Source organism: Poecile atricapillus, chromosome 8, assembly GCF_030490865.1.
Source record: "Poecile atricapillus isolate bPoeAtr1 chromosome 8, bPoeAtr1.hap1, whole genome shotgun sequence".
Lineage (NCBI taxonomy): Eukaryota > Metazoa > Chordata > Aves > Passeriformes > Paridae > Poecile > Poecile atricapillus.
Genome location: NC_081256.1, coordinates 5423021 through 5443485, shown reverse-complemented (window position 1 = coordinate 5443485; position 20465 = coordinate 5423021). Strand labels below are relative to the sequence as shown.

General features: G+C 45.2%; 1 protein-coding gene across 6 annotated transcripts; it reads right to left on the bottom strand.

Moving 5' to 3' along the window:
• Positions 1–454: 454 nt before the first annotated feature.
• On the bottom strand, positions 455–20433 carry SAP130 (Sin3A associated protein 130). 6 transcript variants are annotated; one of them, XR_009278088.1, is made up of 22 exons: positions 20326–20433; positions 19723–19839; positions 18688–18923; positions 17978–18136; positions 16803–16914; positions 15171–15295; positions 14258–14382; positions 13561–13711; positions 13273–13363; positions 12885–12989; positions 11699–11840; positions 11302–11423; positions 8699–9001; positions 7532–7709; positions 6193–6297; positions 5105–5466; positions 3545–3793; positions 3125–3250; positions 2312–2415; positions 1948–2080; positions 1530–1643; positions 1305–1326 (listed from the first exon to the last, which is right to left on the bottom strand). XR_009278088.1 is itself a non-coding variant. In XM_058843603.1 (21 exons), the coding sequence occupies exons 2-21, from the start codon at positions 19832–19834 to the stop codon at positions 1168–1170; spliced, it is 3180 nt and encodes a 1059-aa protein (XP_058699586.1). In that variant the 5' UTR covers positions 19835–19839; positions 20326–20433; the 3' UTR covers positions 455–1167. The 6 variants fall into 6 exon arrangements, 5 of the variants coding, with proteins under 5 accessions (XP_058699586.1, XP_058699590.1, XP_058699588.1 ...); XM_058843603.1 differs by lacking the exon at positions 1948–2080 and having other exon boundaries at positions 455–1326; XM_058843607.1 differs by lacking the exon at positions 1948–2080 and having other exon boundaries at positions 455–1326; positions 3545–3790.
• Positions 20434–20465: the final 32 nt, after the last annotated feature.

The window sequence follows — 20465 nt, the reverse complement described above, 5'->3', positions numbered from 1 at the left end:
TTTGTATGAAAAACACAGAAACCATGTGAATATGGATATTCTACTTACTTCTCTAACTATAAAAATCAGAAAATAAGAATTAAATACTATATTTTAAATCTAAGAAAGAGCTCAGTTCTGAATAAAGGCAAGATAACAGCACTATAACTGTATGAGGAAAAGAACATATTCTTAACAGAGTTAGTTCATAACACTTAAGTTCCTGGCTGAGGAGACCAAAAATGAACTGATTTAGCATTTTTTCTGAAATATTAAGGTTAAATGCACAAGCGCATGGGGGATAATCCACATTTCATCTTTAGGACCTGAACTAGGAACTGCATTACTCACCCTCCACAGCACAGGGCGCTGGCTGGTTGCTCTTTCTTCTTCCCTCAGGCTTCTTCCAAAGCTTCACTTTCAAGTTTATAGCTTGAAGAGTTTCACTGGTACAAAGGTACGCAAACTTCTCACATACAAAACCCTCCAATTCCTTTATTCATGTTTTTAGGATGTATGTTGTACGTACAATTAACATTACACCAGCTATAGCACCTCTGTTGCGAGAGGTACCTCGACACAAGTATCCCAGAGCACCAACACAGACACAGACACTACAATATCACTTTGAAATTATTTCCCCCCTCCCCCCTTTTATTTTTTTTCCTTTTTTTTTTTCCTTTTTTTTTTTTTTTTTTTAATCTTGACAGCTAGGACTTCTGAGTTGTTGGAGATTCTTTGTGGCAGATCCCCTAGTGCGGTGGCACTGGTGTAAGAAGGCTGCTTTAGACACTGGAAGGTCAGAATGAGAACTGAATGGAGTAACTGAAAGAGGTGCCATTTCCACTGCTGGAAGCTTGGCTGCTGTCTGGGTCCATAGCTGTTATGTCAGCCTCCTGGAGTCCCCTGCACAACCTCCTGCCTTACAGCTGCGTCCATACCTGACACATCAGGAGTTAAACAGTGGGACTGGAAAGACTTAAAAAAGGGATGAGCCTGAGAGAAATCTTTGTTCATTATGACAAGATCAAGGACAATCCCTTCAGGTCACCAGGCTTCACGTGTCCATCTGTTCCCTAAACTCATCCTTTTTTATTCCGATGCTCTGCTTAAAAATAAACCCAAACTACAAAAAGGTTCAGCTCCGTTCTGTACACGTTCTCCATTTCCAAAGTCATTAATCTGCGTTCAAACCTTCTCCTTTCGCTTCAATTTGGACACTTTCTTGACAGTTCCATTCTTGTTTAGAAGCTTCAAAACACGATCCTTGTGATCCAAGACCTTTAGCATGGAGTCTCGAGCCTCATTGATTTGATCCATCACGAGTTTACACCTCTGCATATTCCCCTGAAAGGAAACACTTGTCATTAACTGCAGGATGCCTGCTCTAAGCAGTGCATTTCCATTTCCCTCCTTGTGCCCCCTGTAAGTGATGACACAGGAAGTGAACCCACATGGGGTCTTTTAGGTCAGCTTTAGCTTTTACTAACAGCAGTAGGATGTGTTGTAACTAAGGGTGTGTTTTTGGGTTGGGAGGACACAGGACCCACCTGTATCAGTTCATTGATTCGATGCAAGTCGTCATCAGTTGCTGCCTTTTTCTTAGGAATGAGTCCCTCCTGCAGGGCAGTCAGTCTCTCATACACATCGTGCTCCAGGTTTGTCTAAAAGACATCAGCCCTTCATGAGAAGGGTCACTGCCAAGCTGGCAAACACTTGCCCATGTTAAAGCTAAACAGAAACAGTGATAATCCAGTCCCCTCTCAGCTGCTCTTGTCAGTGATTCAGAAGATGGAGCCTCTGACAAAATGTGGCACTATCATTCCTTTTAACATCTCCTATTTACGGGATTGCTCCTCTTCTGAAGAAACATGGATCCTACCACAACTGCTTCCCCTACTGCTCACAATACTATTCCAGGAATGCAGAGGTTTTGGGGAGTTTGGTGCTAAAATGCAGAGCACCTACCTCACCCCCAACCTGAAACAGAAGCATCCAGGAATGTGGATCAGTGCTGCCTCCTCAGATCAGCCGCACCATCCCAAACAGACGCTTCTTCAGACCTGTGCATCAGCAGGAGGGAGTTGCCAGTTTTGATCATCTGTACAAAATACATCAGCTCTTATGTCTGGATCAAAACCAACACTCCAAGTTTCCAAGCCACTTATGCCACATTCCTGAGAAAGGGGAAAGCATGTCCCACTCCCTTTGGGCTCTACACACCAGCTCCTTTAGGGTATCCCGATGTACTGAGTTTGTAAGAAAGTCTTCCTGTCTTACACAGCTTCATGTACCCCCATGTTGCAGGAAACTCCAAGCCCCATGCACCTACCAGCTGTAGTAGCTGCGCTGCACAGAGATGGACCTTCCACCCTTGTGCACGACAGGACACACCCTTCTGATTGGCAATCTCTTGCAGCATGGCCTTCTTCTCTTCTGTCACCAGGAAACACAAGAATACAATACTCAAATTTCAGGAGTTGGCCACGCCTCTCCTCTCAAACAACAACAACCCAAGTTCTGCTCAATGGACATCCTAATAAATTACAATGAGCAACATTTTGATTCAGACAGGAAAGTGACTTCCCATCTGCCATGTACCTGACTGCTGCTCTGATTAACAGGTTATCTGTACTTTCAGAAAGATTATATCATAACCCATTCTTTTCTCATTTAAAGAACACAGTGCTCAATGTTTCCAACACCTGGCACAAACAAGTAAGTGGTCCATCTTGTACTACTTCTACTCTCTCTTAGGTGTACTTCCACAGTTGTGAAAAGCCAGTCTGCTTAAAAATTCTAAAATGCTCGCTAAATGTCTGGAAGACAGTATGTGATCTCTGTTTTCCTTGTATTAGGTAAAAAAGTCTTCTTTAAAAGCTCATTTGTTACTTGACAAGACTAGTTACACTAAATGCAGAATGTTTGTGATTAAACTGGCAAGTGTTAGGTGGCAAATGAGAAAACTCAGCTGGAGCCTGTCACCACAGCACACTGCTTTTATGAGGATACCTTTTGTGAGCAAGTTTCTAATCACTGCACATAAGCAGATCTATCAATAACCACTCCATTTTTTCATTTATAAAACTACAGCTAATTCTGTGTAGCCTCCTTCTCCTCCCTTCTGCTCCGTGCAGAGACTGACCTTTGACGCGGACGTCGCTGTATCTCTGGAAGTGGTGGTACGCAGCTTTCCAGGGGTTGCGGTAATGACGGAGCAGCGTGATCGGCGGCCTGGGACGCACAGGGACGTACCTTACACCTTCCTCATCTACAAAAGGATCCAGAACCACATTATTATTGAGGAGTAAAAGCAGGTTGGCACCCACAAGAACTCCAGAAGCAGATCAGTAAGTGCCACTTCACACAGAATCTGTGTTGAGAAAATTCATTTTCCCTGACATTTTCCCAGCCCTATAGATAAAGTGCTGAGGAACAGATACTTGGATTATCTATTACTCCTATTTAGGAAGTAGGAATGTGACAGAGCACCTTCTCTGAGAAACAAACAGAAGAGAGAATACAGACCCCTGAGTAAGAACAAAGACATCAGAGATGTCATTACCTATATATTCCTTTGGAGGGGACTTTCGCTTCTCTGCCTTCACCAGCAAACTTTTGGCAGTGGATTTCTCATCATCAGTGCTGTTTGTTTCCATCATGTCCCCTTCCTCTGTGGAGATGACATGCTGCTGCTTACGGGGTTTCTTTCTGGGTGAGGCACCAGGTGGCAAATCGCTTGGAGGCATGGAAAGATTGTTGGCCAGCAGCGCCAAAGATGGAGACACAGTACTTGTAGTCAAAGGAGGGACTGCTGAGAGGAAGGAAAGAGAAGAACCCACACCATCAGCAGTGGAAAGATAACACATTGATTGAACACTGTATCTTCTGTTTCTGTGAGGAGTGTGGCATGTACCAACAGGCCAGATATTAAGCTAGCAGAAATTATTAGCACAAGCCTGTAGGCTAAAGTCTTTAGTGTCTTATATACATGAAGAATGAGAGCAGAGCCAATTGTCCCTTAGTTGCTTCATATTTGAAGCTTATGTTAGTTTAATGTTACAAAAATGTCTTGCTAACATCTGTGTTACTGTAAAAAAAACCCCTCAGTATGTACACCAGCACAGGCCACTGTCACAGTAAGCAAATCCCTACTCTCTCCTGATAACAGTCAGATGGAATCAAAGCAGGACTGCAGGACACTTCTTGCAGGAGTCTGCTTGTACTGCCAAGCCTTCAGCACTGCTCAGCAGGTCACTGCACCAACCAGCACACCTGTGCAGCTGGCAGCAGTGTGGCAGGCAGTCTGAGGGAACGCACCCTGAACTTGAAGGGACAATCAGCCATGACCAAGGCTGCAGCACAACACTTCTGGGATGGGATCTCTTGACAAATTTGCCACAAATACCAGGAAGAGACAGAAGAACCCCAAAGAGCTTAATGCTATCTGCCCATGCTTCAGACACATCTGCAGCAAGGAGTTGCTTTCTCACAGGACAACACACAGCTTCAAGGAGAGTGATAAAACCAACAGCTAAACCTGAACTCTGAAAACCCATGAACATGGGATAAATTCCTATCACTCTGCCACTATATAGTGCCCAATAAGATCTGTAAGGATCTGAATTTACTGACCGTGCCATTTGATAGCAACTGTGGCCAAGCTGGATAAGTAAGGCAATATAATGAACATTTTGAAAAGTTCTAGAGAAAAATACGCATGAATCACATGAGGGCCCTAGGAAGTCCTACTTTGGCCACAAGTTCCTCACATACAAGAAAGGCCACTGGACAGTAGGATGTGTAAACAAACTGAATTTAACTGAGCTGTTCCACAGTATGTTGGGACCACTGCTGAGCATGTACATTTTAGGCAAGAAATTCACACAGACTCTTTGGAGCTGGATCATTTGAACATGTACAAAGCAGCCACAATAACTAGTGATTTCATGGCAGATTAGGAGAAAGCAAAAAAGATCTTTATGAAGCATATGGGAACTCTGGTACTCTGTGCTACCATGGAATAGATGTCCTTTCATTTTCAAGATGAAAATGTTGAAATCCTCTTAATTCCTCTGCTGTTTCAAAAACAAAAAAAGCAACCTGATGATTCCCAGCCACCTACCAGATACCGGTCGCATGATGTCCATGGGCTCCATTTCCTCTTTGATTTTGATCTCTGGTACTACAGGGCCCAGCACTGCTGACAGGGCCCCACTCATGGTGGATGGAGGAGCAGGTGCTGCCACGATGGTGGTGGAAGTTGGTGGAGCAGCTGGAACAGCTCCTGGAATGGCAGACAGTGCTGCTGCAGGCTGGGAGGTGGGACTGGCGGCGGCGATGATCGTCGGAATGGCAGAGGGGGGCTGCTGGGAGGTTGGGGGCACTGTGATGGTGGGCTGCTCACCACCTTGGTTACACACCGCCTCCATAGACACAGGCACTGGGGTGGCCATGGACACGTGGATTTCAGGCTTTGGCTTGCCACTGCAGCACAAATAGAAGCAAAGCAAAGTGAGGGGAACTGTATCTTGGTTGTATGCACCCAGCACTAAAGGAAGGAGCCAAACTGGAGTCAGGCTATCCAGTTCTTCCTGTACACCCACCTGGCTCAGTTAAGTGTTTAAGAACAGAAGAAGGCTTAATCTCAGTTATATTTCCTCCTTCTCTCACTTTCTAATCCTTTGTATTGATTACAGATACTACTTTTTTCCATTCACTGTGACAAACAAATCTCATGACTAATTCCAGGTAACTTCAAAATACTTGTAAAAGGATCAAACAGTTTTACAATGCAGCCAAAAGGAACTTTTGCCCAAAACTGTACTGGCCCCATCCTCTGCAGGAGCTCCCACTGTGGCTTACAGTAATAAAACAACAAATTGTAAGGCCTCTGAACTCAAGTGAAGCAGGGCAGAAGTTGCATTTACCTTTCCTAAGCATCAATTTTCAAGTACTATAGAAAAACATTTTGAGGCCTATCTCCCATTACAATAGCAGAGGATTTTTGTTTCTGTGAAAGCTCATCACCACAGCTTTTGCAGGTAATTTCCTCAGCTTCACAAACAGCAGAACTTGTTGAGGCTGTTTGTCACAAATTCAAAATAAATTGTTTCCCAAAAGAAGGAAAAATGCTCCAACAGCCAAAGAACAGAACTCAAACTAATATAATGAAACTATTATGCTGCAGTTGGCTGTTTCCTGAAGTCTTACCCAGCAGGCCTTGGTGATCCAGACGTGCTTCGCATGGTGCTCTCCACACGTGTGCTGGCCACTTCAGGTGGCTGGGGGGGAATTAAGCTTTTCCGGACTGCCAGCCTGAAAGAGACAGACAGATCTAGGATTCCCACCTCCCTGGTGCAAAGACAAACACCCCTGAGCGCAAAGAAATCAGCTCTCTTACACAAACCAGGACAGGAGTTATGGCTGTAGCACTGCTCTCTGTCCTCAGTGTAACCAATTTTCTACACAAAGAGTCTCATTTTACTTTTCAAATTAGGCATTTTATTTTCTTTTTAAAGAAAAGATTAGTTGCTCTGGCCTAGTCTCACACAATTTAGGGCTTCTCCAAGAACGTCAGCCTTACTTCCATCTCGTCAGTGAGAACTCTTTGCTGCAAGTGCCAGGATTCAGCAGTGCACAAAGGGGTCTGGCCATGCTGCTGTCCAGCACTCTGGCTTCAAGACTGAGCAAATCATCTGGAACTAAACAGTGCTCAGATGGGCACCTGCTCCCTTTAGCTGGACCTGACTGCCAGAGCCTGACTCCAGCACCTCAAGACCTGAGTGTGGATATTAGGATGACAAGGCCAATTAAGGTATTTTAGAGACTATTTAGTCTCCTGTATGACTGAAAGTCAAACTGCTGTCCAAAATAATCAACCTCTCAAATGGAAACAGTCTTTAGTGATCTATCTGACTCTTTAATTTCTCTTTCAGTTTTACAGCCTGCAGCTTCTCTGCCTTAAAAAAGTTTCCACCCACATAAAAAATACGCAATTGTAATTCACAGGACACATTAGTTCCAAACGTTCTCAGTTGCTAGTTGGGAGGAAATGCACTGTTAATTCTAAAGTTATCTCTTGCCTCTTTATTAAGGCATTTAAAAATAGACAGGCAACATAAAATATTTTAAGTTACTCCCTCCCTTTTTCCTAATCAAATTTCACAGCAGGGTACTAATTTCCACTCATCCACATATTCTTCCAAGAAAAGCAATGAAGACAAAGCACCCAATTCTAATTTTAGTAGACTATGAACTCTTTCTTCTTATCACACTAAGCAAGAAAGCCTCAAATCCACTTTCCCTCAAAAGGTCACTTTCAAGATCTAGAAGACATACTGTCCTTCTTCTCATTTTATTACTGACACTGCAGAAAACTTTATCCTACCCTGGGGGAAGAGAAGAACCGTTTCACTGATCAGCAGGTTACTTGCAACCATTGCTGACTATAATCTGCTAGAGTCTTCCTTATCTCCACTAAAATGATTCCATTTGGCTGGGCTGGATTGCACGGAAGTGTCACCCACGTGTCACCTTCAGCTCTACTCACCCATCCGTGGCTGGCTTCTTGCGAAGGATGCTCGGGCGTGGGGAGGAGCCCTGGGCTGGAGCACTGGCACTGGCACTCTGGTTGTGGGTTTGCACAACTGTAGTTGCTGCAGAAGCAGTGTTGAATGTGTTGCTAATAGGATTGGCTACAATGGTGGCTCCATCTGCCAAGACTACTGCTGGGAAGGATGGACATGGACACAGCAGAGTTGAAAAGAGACAGAGGAAAGCAGCAGTTACTTAATGGAATGTGATGACAAAGCAGGTGTCTGCAGAGTGTATTTTGTCCACTCTCTGAGTCCCTCAGTCTTTAACTGTAGTATTCCAGACTCTTTTGTAAGCAGTACCTTTGCCTCGAGCAAGCTGATCACTGAACCTTCTACAGCGAATACAGAAACTACTTCCTGCCTAACAATCGCTTCTAGGGAAATAATCCAGAAGGCAAAGAAAAGGCAGAAATCACTAGGGAGATCACCAACACAATTGGGTCAACAGAGCAGCACTACTGGTAGAGCCCACGTGGCAACACATGCCAGTTGTACATTAGCTACATCAGCTGTGTTTGCATTTTGACCTTCTGCCAGAGCCCGTTTGGCCAAATGAGGGATGTAGAGCATGAGGACAGCCAGGAAGTCACTGTGCAGCGCCTGCCAGCTATGCAACTTGCAGTATGCAAGCATATTCTCTTGGATGCCATATCCCATTCCTCCAGTAAGTTGGTAGGGCCTCATCAGACCAATCATTTATACTGAAAGATGATTTCTGTCACAGCTCAAGATCAGGTTATCAACAGCAGAAGGTACCTGGCTATATTCTAATTGCTCCTGGGATCTAATGCACAGCTGGCAAACATTGCTCACTCATAAATTATTTTTCCTACAAGGCCATATTGAAGGCTTTTGTTTAAGGTCAGACACCACCAGTCTTTTCCACTGAAGTAACCCATCCAAGGCTACCCATATGCTCCACTTAGCACGCTTTAAAAATAAATCAGTTCAGAAATGGGCAACAGGTATTTGCTGGGAGAATATGTGCATGCATGTATTCAGTGTCCACCTCTGGACTGCAGGGACTGTAACAACACCATCAGTCAGAGCTGAACGTGCAGGACAGCAGCTCAGCTGCTCTGCCTCACTCTGAAAATGAGGGCTTGGCTGGTTGTTCTTACCTGAGGTCTTGGTGTCGCCCGGTGGTTGCTGGGCACCGATGGGTGCTGGCTGCAGCCCCTGCGTGCCCATGGGTGCAGCAGGGTGCAGTCCCTGGGTTCCAATGGGCGCTGGCTGGATGCCCTGGGCACTGATGGGGGCGGGCTGGATGCCCTGGGCACTGATGGGGGCGGGCTGGATGCCCTGGATGTGCCGGGCGTGAGATGCATCGACTGTCATCAGCTGCATGGGGTTCAGGTGCACAGTGGAGGCCACTCCGACACCGGTCTGAGCTGTGATGGCCGAGTTGGGTGCCTGGGCTGAAACTGGGAGCAACACAGACACCTCACCAGCAGGTAACCTCAGCTTCCCTTACCACCTCTTACTCAAATACTAACTTTTCAAAGAATTTTTTTTGCTTTGAAAAATTAATTTGCCAGTCTGCTTGTTGCAGTAGTAAATATGAGAGTAGAGAAGATTGTCTGCCAAAGGAATTAAACATTACTGTTGATTTTAATTTCATTTTCTATTTCAAATTGCAGTAAGAGAGAAAAGATCAGTTTAACTGTGCTTTTAGGTAGACTCAAATTTCAGTCTCAGAATGCTGTGCTCTATTTTTGCTCACTATTGTATTTTACAGTGCTTGTAAGTACCAACACCTGGCATTTTTTACTGCTTAAAAAATAGATTAAAAGTAACCAGAAACCTAAGTAATTTATTGTGCTCTGAAGCTGACTCAACTCTGAAGTTGAACACAACCTAATCTGGCATCAGAACAGGGCTCACAGTTATAGGCTGGATCCCACAGCTCAAATGAACGCAATTATCTTTTAGTGGCAGAGTACTGTTCCAAACAATACACCTTCTCTAAGTAGCTCAATTCATTTAAATCAATTCACAGCTCTAAACAACTGATTCCATGTTTTCAGATCCGCTATACAATGTATTACAGTTCTCCCATGCAGCACTTAAATAATACTGTTGGACCACTTGCAGACCCTGCATCTCCAGATTTCCAGGCTCTGCAGAGCTGCACCAGGATTTCTGCAACCACACACAGAATACAAGTGTGAACTTGCCAACAATGGCCTTGCTTGCTAACAGTGCAGAACAAGCTGGTTTTATCATTGTCACAGGATTTCCATCAAGTTCTTGTGCTGACAAGACACTAAAAACAGGCGTCAAAAACTGAAACCAGGTCCCTGAAAATGGCTCTGTATCAAGTGTGGCACATTTATTCTCTTTCTTAAAACACTGTTGCTGCAAAACTTTCTATCCAACAAAATCCTTTTAGGATACTAAGTAAAACACAACCAGCATTTGGAGCCAACATTCTTCCTCCAAAATTCTGCATTAACTCTGCTTATCTCAGTAATCTTTTAAAAAGTCTCCTCTGTGTGTCCTCTGTACCCTCACCCAGCTGTGCTCAGCATAGGTGTACCTCCCTCCTCATACCCTGAATGCTCTGCTTTAAGTTGCCACCACCAGCTGCCATAATTAATACCTTCAAGGATTCTTCAAGTCAATTTAACAAGTGAAATGTCTCTGTCAATAAGCTCCCCACAGAGAATGTACCTCTGCATTTATACAAATGACCACTAGCCTATCACCACCCCACCACACCTCAAGAACTGGAACCCTTGACTGTCTGCAATTATGTTCTGTCAGGGAAGGTTTAGATTGGATATTAGGAAAAAATTCTTCACATAAAGGGTTGTTAAGCCTTGGCACAGGCTGCTCAGGGAAGTGGTGGAGTTCCCATCCCTGGCAGTGTTTAAAAGATGTGTGGATGTGTTGCTTGAGAAAATGGTTTAGGGGTGGCTTTAGGAGTGCTGGATTAATGGTTAGATTTGATGATCTTAAAGGTCTTTCTCAACCTAAAGAACCCTATGATTCTACACTTCCCTGTTCGACAAATGGACTTTGCCACCTCACAGTCCTTCTGAATTTCCTCTGTACTGCTCACAGGTAACATGCTGCCAGCACAGATATGCCATGAAAATCCACATCATGCATGTTCTTGCAGTCTGGATAGAGGAAATTATCACATTATAGAGAACAGCCCTGAATGACTTGGTAAGGTAAAAATGTTCCAAATTTTGTCACAGAATGAGATAAGTTTGGGTTGTGCATCATTTTTTTGACTGCAAATTACTGTGACTCTTCAAATACATTAATTGCTCCATTTTTCTAAACAGAGCACTAATGGAAGTGTGCAATGCAAATTAGTTTTTCCCCTTTTTGGTTCAGGTTTCTCTTCAAAATGTACATTTACGTGAAAAGATATTAGAAGACCTTATCAGAACACCAGGGAATGAAGATGCATCTAAGAGCTGGCTTGGTTTGGAGGAGCCAAACTGTTTTGACTTGTAGGCTCAAAACTTTTACTTATAGACACACAACCCGTGGGATATCAAACATGAAACTCCTGAGAAAAATGCTATTAGCTGGGTTTAGTGGCTCTGAAGTAGTTCAGCACCCCTTATCCACAAGTTTTCCCAAATCATTTTGTGACTAATTGGCAGAGCCAAGACCAAATCCTTTTAGTTCCTTCCATCACTAAAGCACATCCATAAGCTAAAAGCTCAACAAAGCACCCGAGGCTGCCTGCCCAAGCTGGGCTTACCTGGATACTGGCGGATGGTGGACACGGAGCTGGTGATGGGGGTGTAGGTGTGGGCAGTCAGAGGGTAGGCAGAGGGGGGGTAGGTAGGTAAGAAATACTGGAACTGGACAGGCACCGACTGCCTACAGGCATCAAAGAGAGCAAGTGTTACACAAATTCAACAGGTAACCTTCAACCCCTGCCCTTTAGCACTCCCTGTGCTTTCCAATCTCATCTGTCATAAGCTATCAGTTACCTCAACTATCATAACTGATTCAAAACTACCAAATCCCATTTTCTCCCCCCACCCAGGTTTTACAACGTTATTTCCACCACAGCAGAATGTAGAAAAGCAGCAGGGCACTCAAACCCTACTCACACATGCTCTCATTGGTAGAGCTGTTAGTTCTGTGCCTACCTGTTGTCATTTCTGGTTTCCATGGCTACTGGGTTTGGAGATGCTCGGTGGCTGGACAGAGGTATGAGGTTACTCCTCTCTGCCGTGTAATCAGATTGGATCCGGGGAGAAGTGTGTGTGATTTGCTGGGGAACCACTTTAGCTGCACAAAGACAAACATGTCATCACTTGACAGTCAAAGGAAAGGCTAGTAAACACTGCAAAGGCAAGATCAATAACCTTGTCAAATAAAACAACCAACACTACTCCCTGCCCTCTCAACCCAGAACAACCCACCCCATCCACAGATTATGTCCTATCCACAATAGGCCAAATGTAAAAGGAGAACAAAGCATTTCTCATCAATTTATATCAGAATGGATGGATATTCGTAGTACTTATATAAATTGTACTTGCTAACAAAGTCACTTCAGTGCTCAGATTAAGTTAATTTCTTTTAGTATCAGCCCAAACCATTCTGATGTCAAGAATAAGTTTTGTGAGTTTTGAAAGCAGAGATCAAGGGAAATGAGACCAAGGCAGACAAGTGTCTGTGGACAGAGGCCACAAAAAGGAAGAAAACACATACAAAAGCTTTACAGGAAACACAGATGTATGAGATAAAATTTCACTCTTTGGAAATTTATGGTTGGAGAAGAGATTACAAGATTTCCAAAGAACAAGGAGGTCAGCAGAAAAACAGATGAACAAAAGGAAACTTATGCAGTTCTGTAGGAAACATCTCAGGCAACATATTCCACATCCAGGCAAATAAAGTTCCCGCCTTTAGGCCTTTGTGTTTTACATTCAAGTGAACACACTAATCAAATCCAGCTAGGCTACACCTAATACCTCAAGAAGCACATGAAGTAACTTAGAAACTCAACTATGAAAGCCATAGTCTATCACCAAGTAGTTAAAACTTGTAGAGTATCCAGCGCAGATCTTGAAATGCCAAAAGGCCAAAGTTTGTACAAAAATTCAACAGAGAAAGTAAATTAACCATTTTATGACCTGGTCCTCCTAGAACATTTATTTCTTCCTGCTATTAAAAGAACTTAGAACAGCAGACCTGTTATTTGGTTTCTCCCAGCTTGAACTGATTTTCTTTCCCTCCTTAATTTGCTAACATGCACAAACACTTCCAGCATACAGAGAAATATTGAAGCATCAGTTACAGACTTTTCTGAGAACTGAAATCACTCACCAACTGGGATGTTTGAGGTCGTGACAGCTGTAGCATGGGAAGAATGTGAGGGCATTGTCATGGTAACAATGGTGCTTGTAGGCGCTTGGGTGTGAGATACAGAACCTGAAGGAAAAAAACCAAACTTAATAGGAGATCTTTCTTTGGAGCACTACCATGCCAGCTATCTACATCCTAAAGAGGGCAAAACCCCCAAACCAGACAACCTCCCTGAAGAACTCAGTAATTTCTCTCCTGAAGCTGGCTCATGCACCTCCAAATGCAGTCTTTACAATGGAAAAATACTTGCTCAAGAATTATTGGGTTCTAAATTCAAAGAAAGACAACAAAAAGCAAGAAACCCCACCCCTCACAATGATGCTCACACAACAGCATTATGAATACTCACCAGATGTGGTTGCTGAAGCAATTGTATTCGTTGCCAAAATAGGTGCCACAGTTGCTGCTGCCACTGGAGTACCAGTACTGAAAATGGTTTTCTATGAAAAGAAATTCCCAAAGTTAGAAGACTACTACATTTAAAATCTACACTTAGTATGGAATCATCTTGCACTGACCATACAGATCATTAATTTCTAACTCATACTAACTACTCCAAAATTTAATCATCCTGCAAGCTATAAACAAAAGAGATCTCAAGAAGCAGCAAGAAGGTTTTCTGCTGCTTGCAGTTTACCTGAGCCATGGTGTGGAGCTGTGGTTTCTGTGCGCCTATGGCTGGGTGTGAGGGCAGCGTGATCCGCGTGGCCGTGTCCCGCGGCTGCGCCGGCCGCTGGATGCTGATGGCAGCAGAAGGCGGGTGCTGCTGGATGGACAGCGTGGGGCGACTGGGGAGGAAGCAAAGTAATCATCAAGATAACCATGTGGATACAGAATATGAAAGACACAACACAGGGACACACATCAGGCCTCAGTCTCCTCCCCAGTGACAGCAGCACTGCTGTCAATCACATGGCAAAGCAACATAAGGAATTTGAGCTACACTGTTGTGTCCTCATCTGCCCTATGAACCCAGCCAGGACGGCAGTCTTATCATAGCTCTTACCAGTTCATAAAGGGAACTTAATTTCAGCATTCATGCATCACTTTTCACCGTGTCTTTGTAAAAAATATAGACCAAATACCCACAAGTTCTTGCAACACAAACTCTGCTGTCCAGGGAGTCATTCATTAAGGCCTTTCCTTCTCATAACACAGAGCAGTAGTTCCTGCTTATACCCATTTTCATTCACAGAACTGCAAGGATTTGCACTCTGCAAGCATTACTATTTTGGTTTTATATCATCTCACAAGTAGAGGATTATCAGCTCTGGCTGATTAACATTTCCCCTTGCTGCAATTTCTGTCAAATACAGAGTTTCTGTAGGTTTTACCTGAGGGTTGACTCTGTGGCATGTGCTGCTGTTGTGGTTATGACAGGGGACTGAGCTCTCGTGGCCGAGACAGTTGCCACCACTGCAGGAGGAATAGTGCTTGAACTTGTCACAGGAGGACGAGACTATAAAAACAAACAAACAAACAAACAAACAAAACAAAAAAAAAAACCACATCAAACAGAGAATATTCAGAAAGGAAATTATGCTGTTTAGAGAACAGGAATGACTTGATTAACACTGGCCTCCCTGCACCTCGTCACTAAGTTTTGGCATTTTGAGACATTTCCAATCTTTCTGAATTGATTTGCAAGCTCCTAAGAAGAACTGTCCTGGTTTTCAAAACATATACAGTACTGGAACCAGTAAGAAACAAAGTTAACAAGACTGGATCTCTTGAAGGTCTTTAGGAAAAAACTCAAAGGTCAGCTCCCTTCAGAATGAAAAGAAATTCCTGTACACATGAAGTCAGAGGTGACTGGGATCCTAACTGAAAGCACAGTGTGAAGATGTTTAACCCTCTATCCTAGGGCTGAACACTAGCACTGCTAGGCAGACAAGATCTACAATCTTCTTTTTATACACATATAAAAGCCAAGATATACAGAAGCATATTATAGTGAGATTTCAAAAAAATCTACATCAATTCATATATTGAACAATAAATCAACACCAGCATATTATACTGGACTTTTCAGATTTGAAGAAAACTTGAGCGTCCAAATAAAATTGTCTTCCCAGTTTCTAAGCACTTTGGAGACAGATTAAAACCCACCAAGTGTATGAAGGAAATATGGAAAATAGACCTGGAAGACAGCTGACAGTAGTTTAAGCCCAGTGAACAGGCACTGAGAGGTTACACATTACAGGTTAAGTGCCAGGAAGCGTTTGGAGCTGCCTGGCTGCTACCTGCCTGGATTGGCTGGTGAATGATGTGCTGAACTGCTGGCTGGGCTGCGGCTGCGTTTGGCAACTGCGAGGCTGGCCTCAGGACTGTGGTTACTTTAGAACTGGACATCACTGCAGCAGCTGCTGCACCTGGGGAAAAAAGCAAGGGTGTTAAAATTCTGTGCACCCAACAGCTCCATCACAACCACAGACAGACCCTGACATCACCCGGTGTTTCAGTTCTAGTGCATTTCATATTTTTCATATTCAGGTCAGTTCATGTGATGTTGATGTAAAAATGAGGCTTTCAACAAATATACATAAGGTTTACAAGAACAAGGGTGGAGGGGTAAGTATTATTTTAAATTAAATTGCTTTAGAGGTATTTCTTATTCCCCTGTAATAGCCTGGTATTGCAAATCCCATGTTTTCTTACTCCAAGCTATGGAAGTCAGTAGAAATAATTCAGTTTGATTACTGGGCCAATGTGTAAATAGGTCACCTGATACCAGCAATGATCTCCCTGCAACTGATGAAGTTCAGAAGAAAAATACACTTGCAAAAGAAAGAAACCAAAAGAACAAGGAAACACCACACAAAACAAAACCAAAAGCTATGCCTTCCCCATAAAAACAAGACCAAAACCACTCCATTTAAACCTTCAACTGATTAATTTGTCTCCTACCTGCTAACTCCTGATCATAATAAATCACAGTAGCAGGCAAATAGCCTTGCAATGAGTTGATGGACTGGATTGCATACCTTCTGTACATGTCCTCCATTGAAATTACTACCTTAGAAGTTAATATTCAAACCCAGATAAAAAGAGCAGGGAAAAAAGAAAATGTATACTGAGAGTCTGTGGCAGCTGTCCCCTCAGAAACAGGTGAACAACACTGCTACAGCTACAGCTAAACCTCCACAGTCCTTCCACCTGCTCCAAAGAAGATTATGTTTTTGCTCACACCAATTTCCTTTTCTTGAGTGAGCAAATAACACTGAGCATAAAAGGAAATAAAACTATCAAATGGTACTTAGAATTCAAATTAATTTAAAGCTGAACTGTAAACCTAATCCATAAGACTTCTAAAGCAAAGCTGCAGTCAGAAATCTGACAGCCTGCACTGAGCATTGAGGGGCTGATCTCCTGTTTTACAAGCTGTAGCATCCAAAATCCTGGGAAACAAGAGCCTGTAGTTATCACCAGCATTTAACTCAGGGGTAAATGCAAATGCACAAAATATGACGTGCTAGCATGCATAAGAGTGCATGAGTGGTCCTGTGATAAAAGAATGTGGCTCACAACTGCCCACGTGCCCCTGCCACAGGTGAGCAATACTTGCTACCCAGAATGTACATGACATTTTGCAGGGCAGGTGAGTCTCTACCAGTGGATATTTTTTTCTTGAAAGCACTGACTATATTAACACCAAAGAATTAGAATAAATGACATGTCAGTATCTGCCAGCATTTTAAACAGTCACATGGTCCTTCCCCTAAATGGCTGAAGGCAACATAATTCTTAAAAGGCCAGCAGTCACTCACTCCTGCTACCAGTTTTAACATCTGAAGAAATAGCTGCATTAGCAGTGAGGAGAGTTTCAGAGGTGTGGGAGACTGTGAAGAGAAGGCAGGGACAGCACAGCTGGATCCTTACCTCGGGGCAGATGAGAAGCTCCAATGTGCAGTGGAGGCCCAGGAGCACTACTCCTGATGATGGACATCTGCACGTTGGTGGCCATGATATGATGCAAGTTACTGGGATGTCCCTGCAGAGTTCAAGAACAAAACAAGTCAGCTGTGATTACAAAAATTAGTGGCCACAGAATTACCATATCCCAGCCTCAGAGACAGAAAAGAGATTTTTGAGAAATACTTGGTGCACTAAGGCTGCATGCATTAAAAGCTGAGTGGAGAAAGAGGCAGGTGTTTGTACAGGATAAAGTTACAGAGCCTGATGTAAACACTTCTCTGTTTCACTGGTCTGTTTTGTGGTTGGTACTTGGATGACAGTTGCTCAGCAGCTACCCACAAACAACCACACAGCTGGCCCTTCTAGCATTGATGACATTAGGGGGATAGTTTGATACCACCTCTCCAATAAAGTTGAAAGAATGGTGGAAACCTGGCAAATGCTAGAACAAAATCTATTTTTTTTTTAATAATTCCAGATTTCCTGGGAATATTAATTTAAGATAAATCCACTAAAATTGCTGCACATCTTTAGCAGGACTAACTCAAGTCCACCTAAAGGCATTTTATCAAATCCCTGAGAGTTTTAGTAATGAGTGTTCTGACAAACTATTTTCAAGTCAACAGTACTGATTCTGCAGTCAAGTTAGAGGAGAAAAAAAATTTCAAAAGCATTATCTACACAGGCTCCCTCAAATTTTGTCACTCCTAGTTCAATAAGAACACAGTGCAAACCCATGAACTGTTCACTAGTCTCTTCAGGTCTCCTCCCAAGGAAGCTGAAGAACACTGTAACAAAGAATCCCAGCAGTTTCTCTACAGCAGAGATTCTCCAAGTGACACTGACACAGCAGAAGCTTTAAGGAAAGACCCAGCTTTTGGGTATGGCTCTGTCATCCCAGCCTGGCTGTGCCATCTCAGCTGGATGATTCTCAACAAATCTGCAGCTTTGCAAAGAGGCAGTGATAACTGAGCCTGAAGTTTAATGGCCCAAGCAGCACTGATCCAACAACCAGTAGCACTGAATAGGGAAACCTGCTCTCTTTACCTTCCCTCCTGCTGCAAAAGCCCACCTCAGCTCTACTTGTATTGATCTGATCATGCAGTGAGATGGAACAGAAAAGCCACCAAAAACCAGACCTGTTGCCCACTGATAGTTGCCACAGGAATTGTTGGAGCCTGTGGTATGTTGCTTTCCATGGTCACAGTCACTTGCCCAGGGACCTTTGTGGGAGCTGAGAGAGTGGAGGGTGGAGCAGGAGCAATGGGCCGGCTGGGCATGGTGGGCTTCAAGGGAGGCTACAAGAAATGGAAAAAAGAAACATTGGCAACTTCAAATGAGAGCTCAGTGTTGAAGCAGCAATCATTCTGTGGGGTCAAAGCCTGAGGATAAAGTTTATGCAACTATGGCTAAATATCTGGAGAGGAAAGCTACTGAACATTTGATTATTCCAAACAAAGCAAGGGTGTATTTTGTCCTGAAAATATGCAGGTTCTAGCATGAGTCATCAGTGGAGTCTGCTAGGGCTATGGTATTGTCCTACATACACTAGATATTAACAGTTAATTTTATATCCTGCAGAGAAAATGGAAGACTTCAGAAACTGCTTGAAATCACCGTTCTCCTCAAAGATAAACAAAATACACCCCCCTCAAAAATAATGCTGAAATACTAGCAAGTCCTCAGTGTATCAATTGGAACAGCCAAACCCACAAGGCACTGCACAGCTAGCAGAAGCATGCAAGGAAAGCTTTAGGAACAAAAGCAGGGAAGCTTTTGGTGTAATTTACTTTTTCTCAACACCAACTCATACAGATTGTACTTTTTCCCTGATGAATCCTCTCATTACCTTCATAAGTCCATCTGAAAAAGAAAGTGGCACAGCTGGAGTCAAATGTGCTGGTGGTGCTGTCACTGTCACTGGGGCACCAGACTGGACAGGGTGGTGCTGTGTCAGCATCTGGACCTGTGGGTACGGCCGGACCACCACGGGCTCCTGCTTCTCCTCACGAGGCTGGATGGAGCCACTGGGGCCCATGTGCTCTCTGGGAGCAACTTCTGGCTCACGACTAGATTCCTCACTCACTAGTGAAAAATAAAAGGTAAGAATTGTTAACAAGTTCGCTTTAGTCACCCGCTAGGTCAGACATGAGATGTCAGTAATATCTAAATTAAAGAAGTTCTCTCTGATAAGTAAACATATTCCAGTAATGAAAACACTGGGAACTCTGGCACTGCCGCTGTCTGTTCCCCTCAGAACTGATGGCCATGGGCAACCTGGGGTCAACTCTGAGAAGTCCACCTAAATAGCTTCTTTAAACAAGATTGACTTACTTTTCTTTCATGTGAAAAATATTTAATTATCTAAGTAATTGCCATTAAGTCCCACATCAAACAGCATGAAAAACTCTGCATTTAATGCAATATGTATCTGAATATCAAGCTGAAAAACAAGTATAAACCCTCCTGAAAATGAAGCTGCTCCCCCAGTCACTTCTGAAAGCCTGTCACCGTGGTAGGGACAGCAGGAGCTGCCCAACTGCTCCCACCCCATTTCCAGCTCCATGAGATGGAAATCCCTATGTCCGCTCGTCACTTCTGCTAAGAACACAGAGCAACCGAGCTGAGCGGGACAGACAGCTGTGCACGGGCACTCGGATGCAAAGGCGCATCCCCGTTCTGCCGGCGCTGGCCAGGGCCACCAGCCGTCCTGACTCCCCCGGGGTTCTCCCCACGAGGAACCGCGGCAGCTCCCAGCTCTGCTGCCGCCGGGGCCGCCTCGCCCCTCCCGCCCGAGGCGGAAAAGAGTGATGGACGGGGCGGGGTGACCGGGATCGCTCCCCGCCCCTGAAGCCGACAGACGCGGGGCCGGGATCGCGCTTACCTGTGGCGGCGGGGGCGATAATCCCGGCGGAGCCGCTGGTGGGGATGGGCGGCGGTGCTGGTCCCAGGGAGGCGGGAGGCGCGCCCGAACGGGGGAACTGCTGCGAGCTCATGTCACCTGCGGGGTGGCGGCGGGGCCGTTATGTCGCGACACGCTCGGCCCGGCGCCGCCGTCCCCGTCCTCCCTCCCTCCCTCCCGCTCTCCGGGCGCGGCCCCGCGGCCCCACCCACCCCGGCGCGCCCGCGCGGGCGGGTTCGCGCGGCGCCCGGCCAATGGCGGTGGGGCGGCGCCGGCCAATCAGAGCCCGCCCTGCGCGCCCCGCCCCGCCGCGCCGCCGCGATGAGCCGCAGGGCCCGGATGTGCCCGGCAGCGCGACGGCCCCACCGCCTCGGGCCGGGCCGGGCCGCGCCGCTCTGTCCTGTCCTGCCGCCGTCCCTTTGCGATACCCGCTCTGCGGCGCTTCCGCCTGCCGGAGGCTCGTAACCCGCCCTTGCCGCCGTCGCGCTCTGAAGCAGCGGCCGCCGCCCCCTACCCGCAGCCCTTCCTCGGAGCCACCCCCGGCCCGCAGATCTGGGTGATGCCGTGCGCCGGCTGCGGCAGTACCTGTGCCCGGGGCGGTGCCGTGCGCCGGTCCCTGAGCCCGGTCGCCCCGCGTCGCCGCCGCTGCCGAGCGCCGCTTCCGCCGCTTCCGCTGCCTGCACCTGATTGGCCCCGGCCAGCCCCACCCACCCTGGATTCCCGCG

Bases quoted from the DNA above. Each gene is read 5' to 3' on its own strand.
- SAP130 (XM_058843603.1), bottom strand. From the start codon at position 19,834: ATGAGCTCGCAGCAGTTCCCCCGTTCGGGCGCGCCTCCCGCCTCCCTG. The intron at 14,383-15,170 runs GCAGGTAGCAGC...TTGTTTTTATAG, and splicing joins TCATTCACCAGCCAATCCAG to TCTCGTCCTCCTGTGACAAG. The intron at 6,298-7,531 runs GTGAGTAGAGCT...TGTCTCTTTCAG, and splicing joins AAGAAGCCAGCCACGGATGG to GCTGGCAGTCCGGAAAAGCT.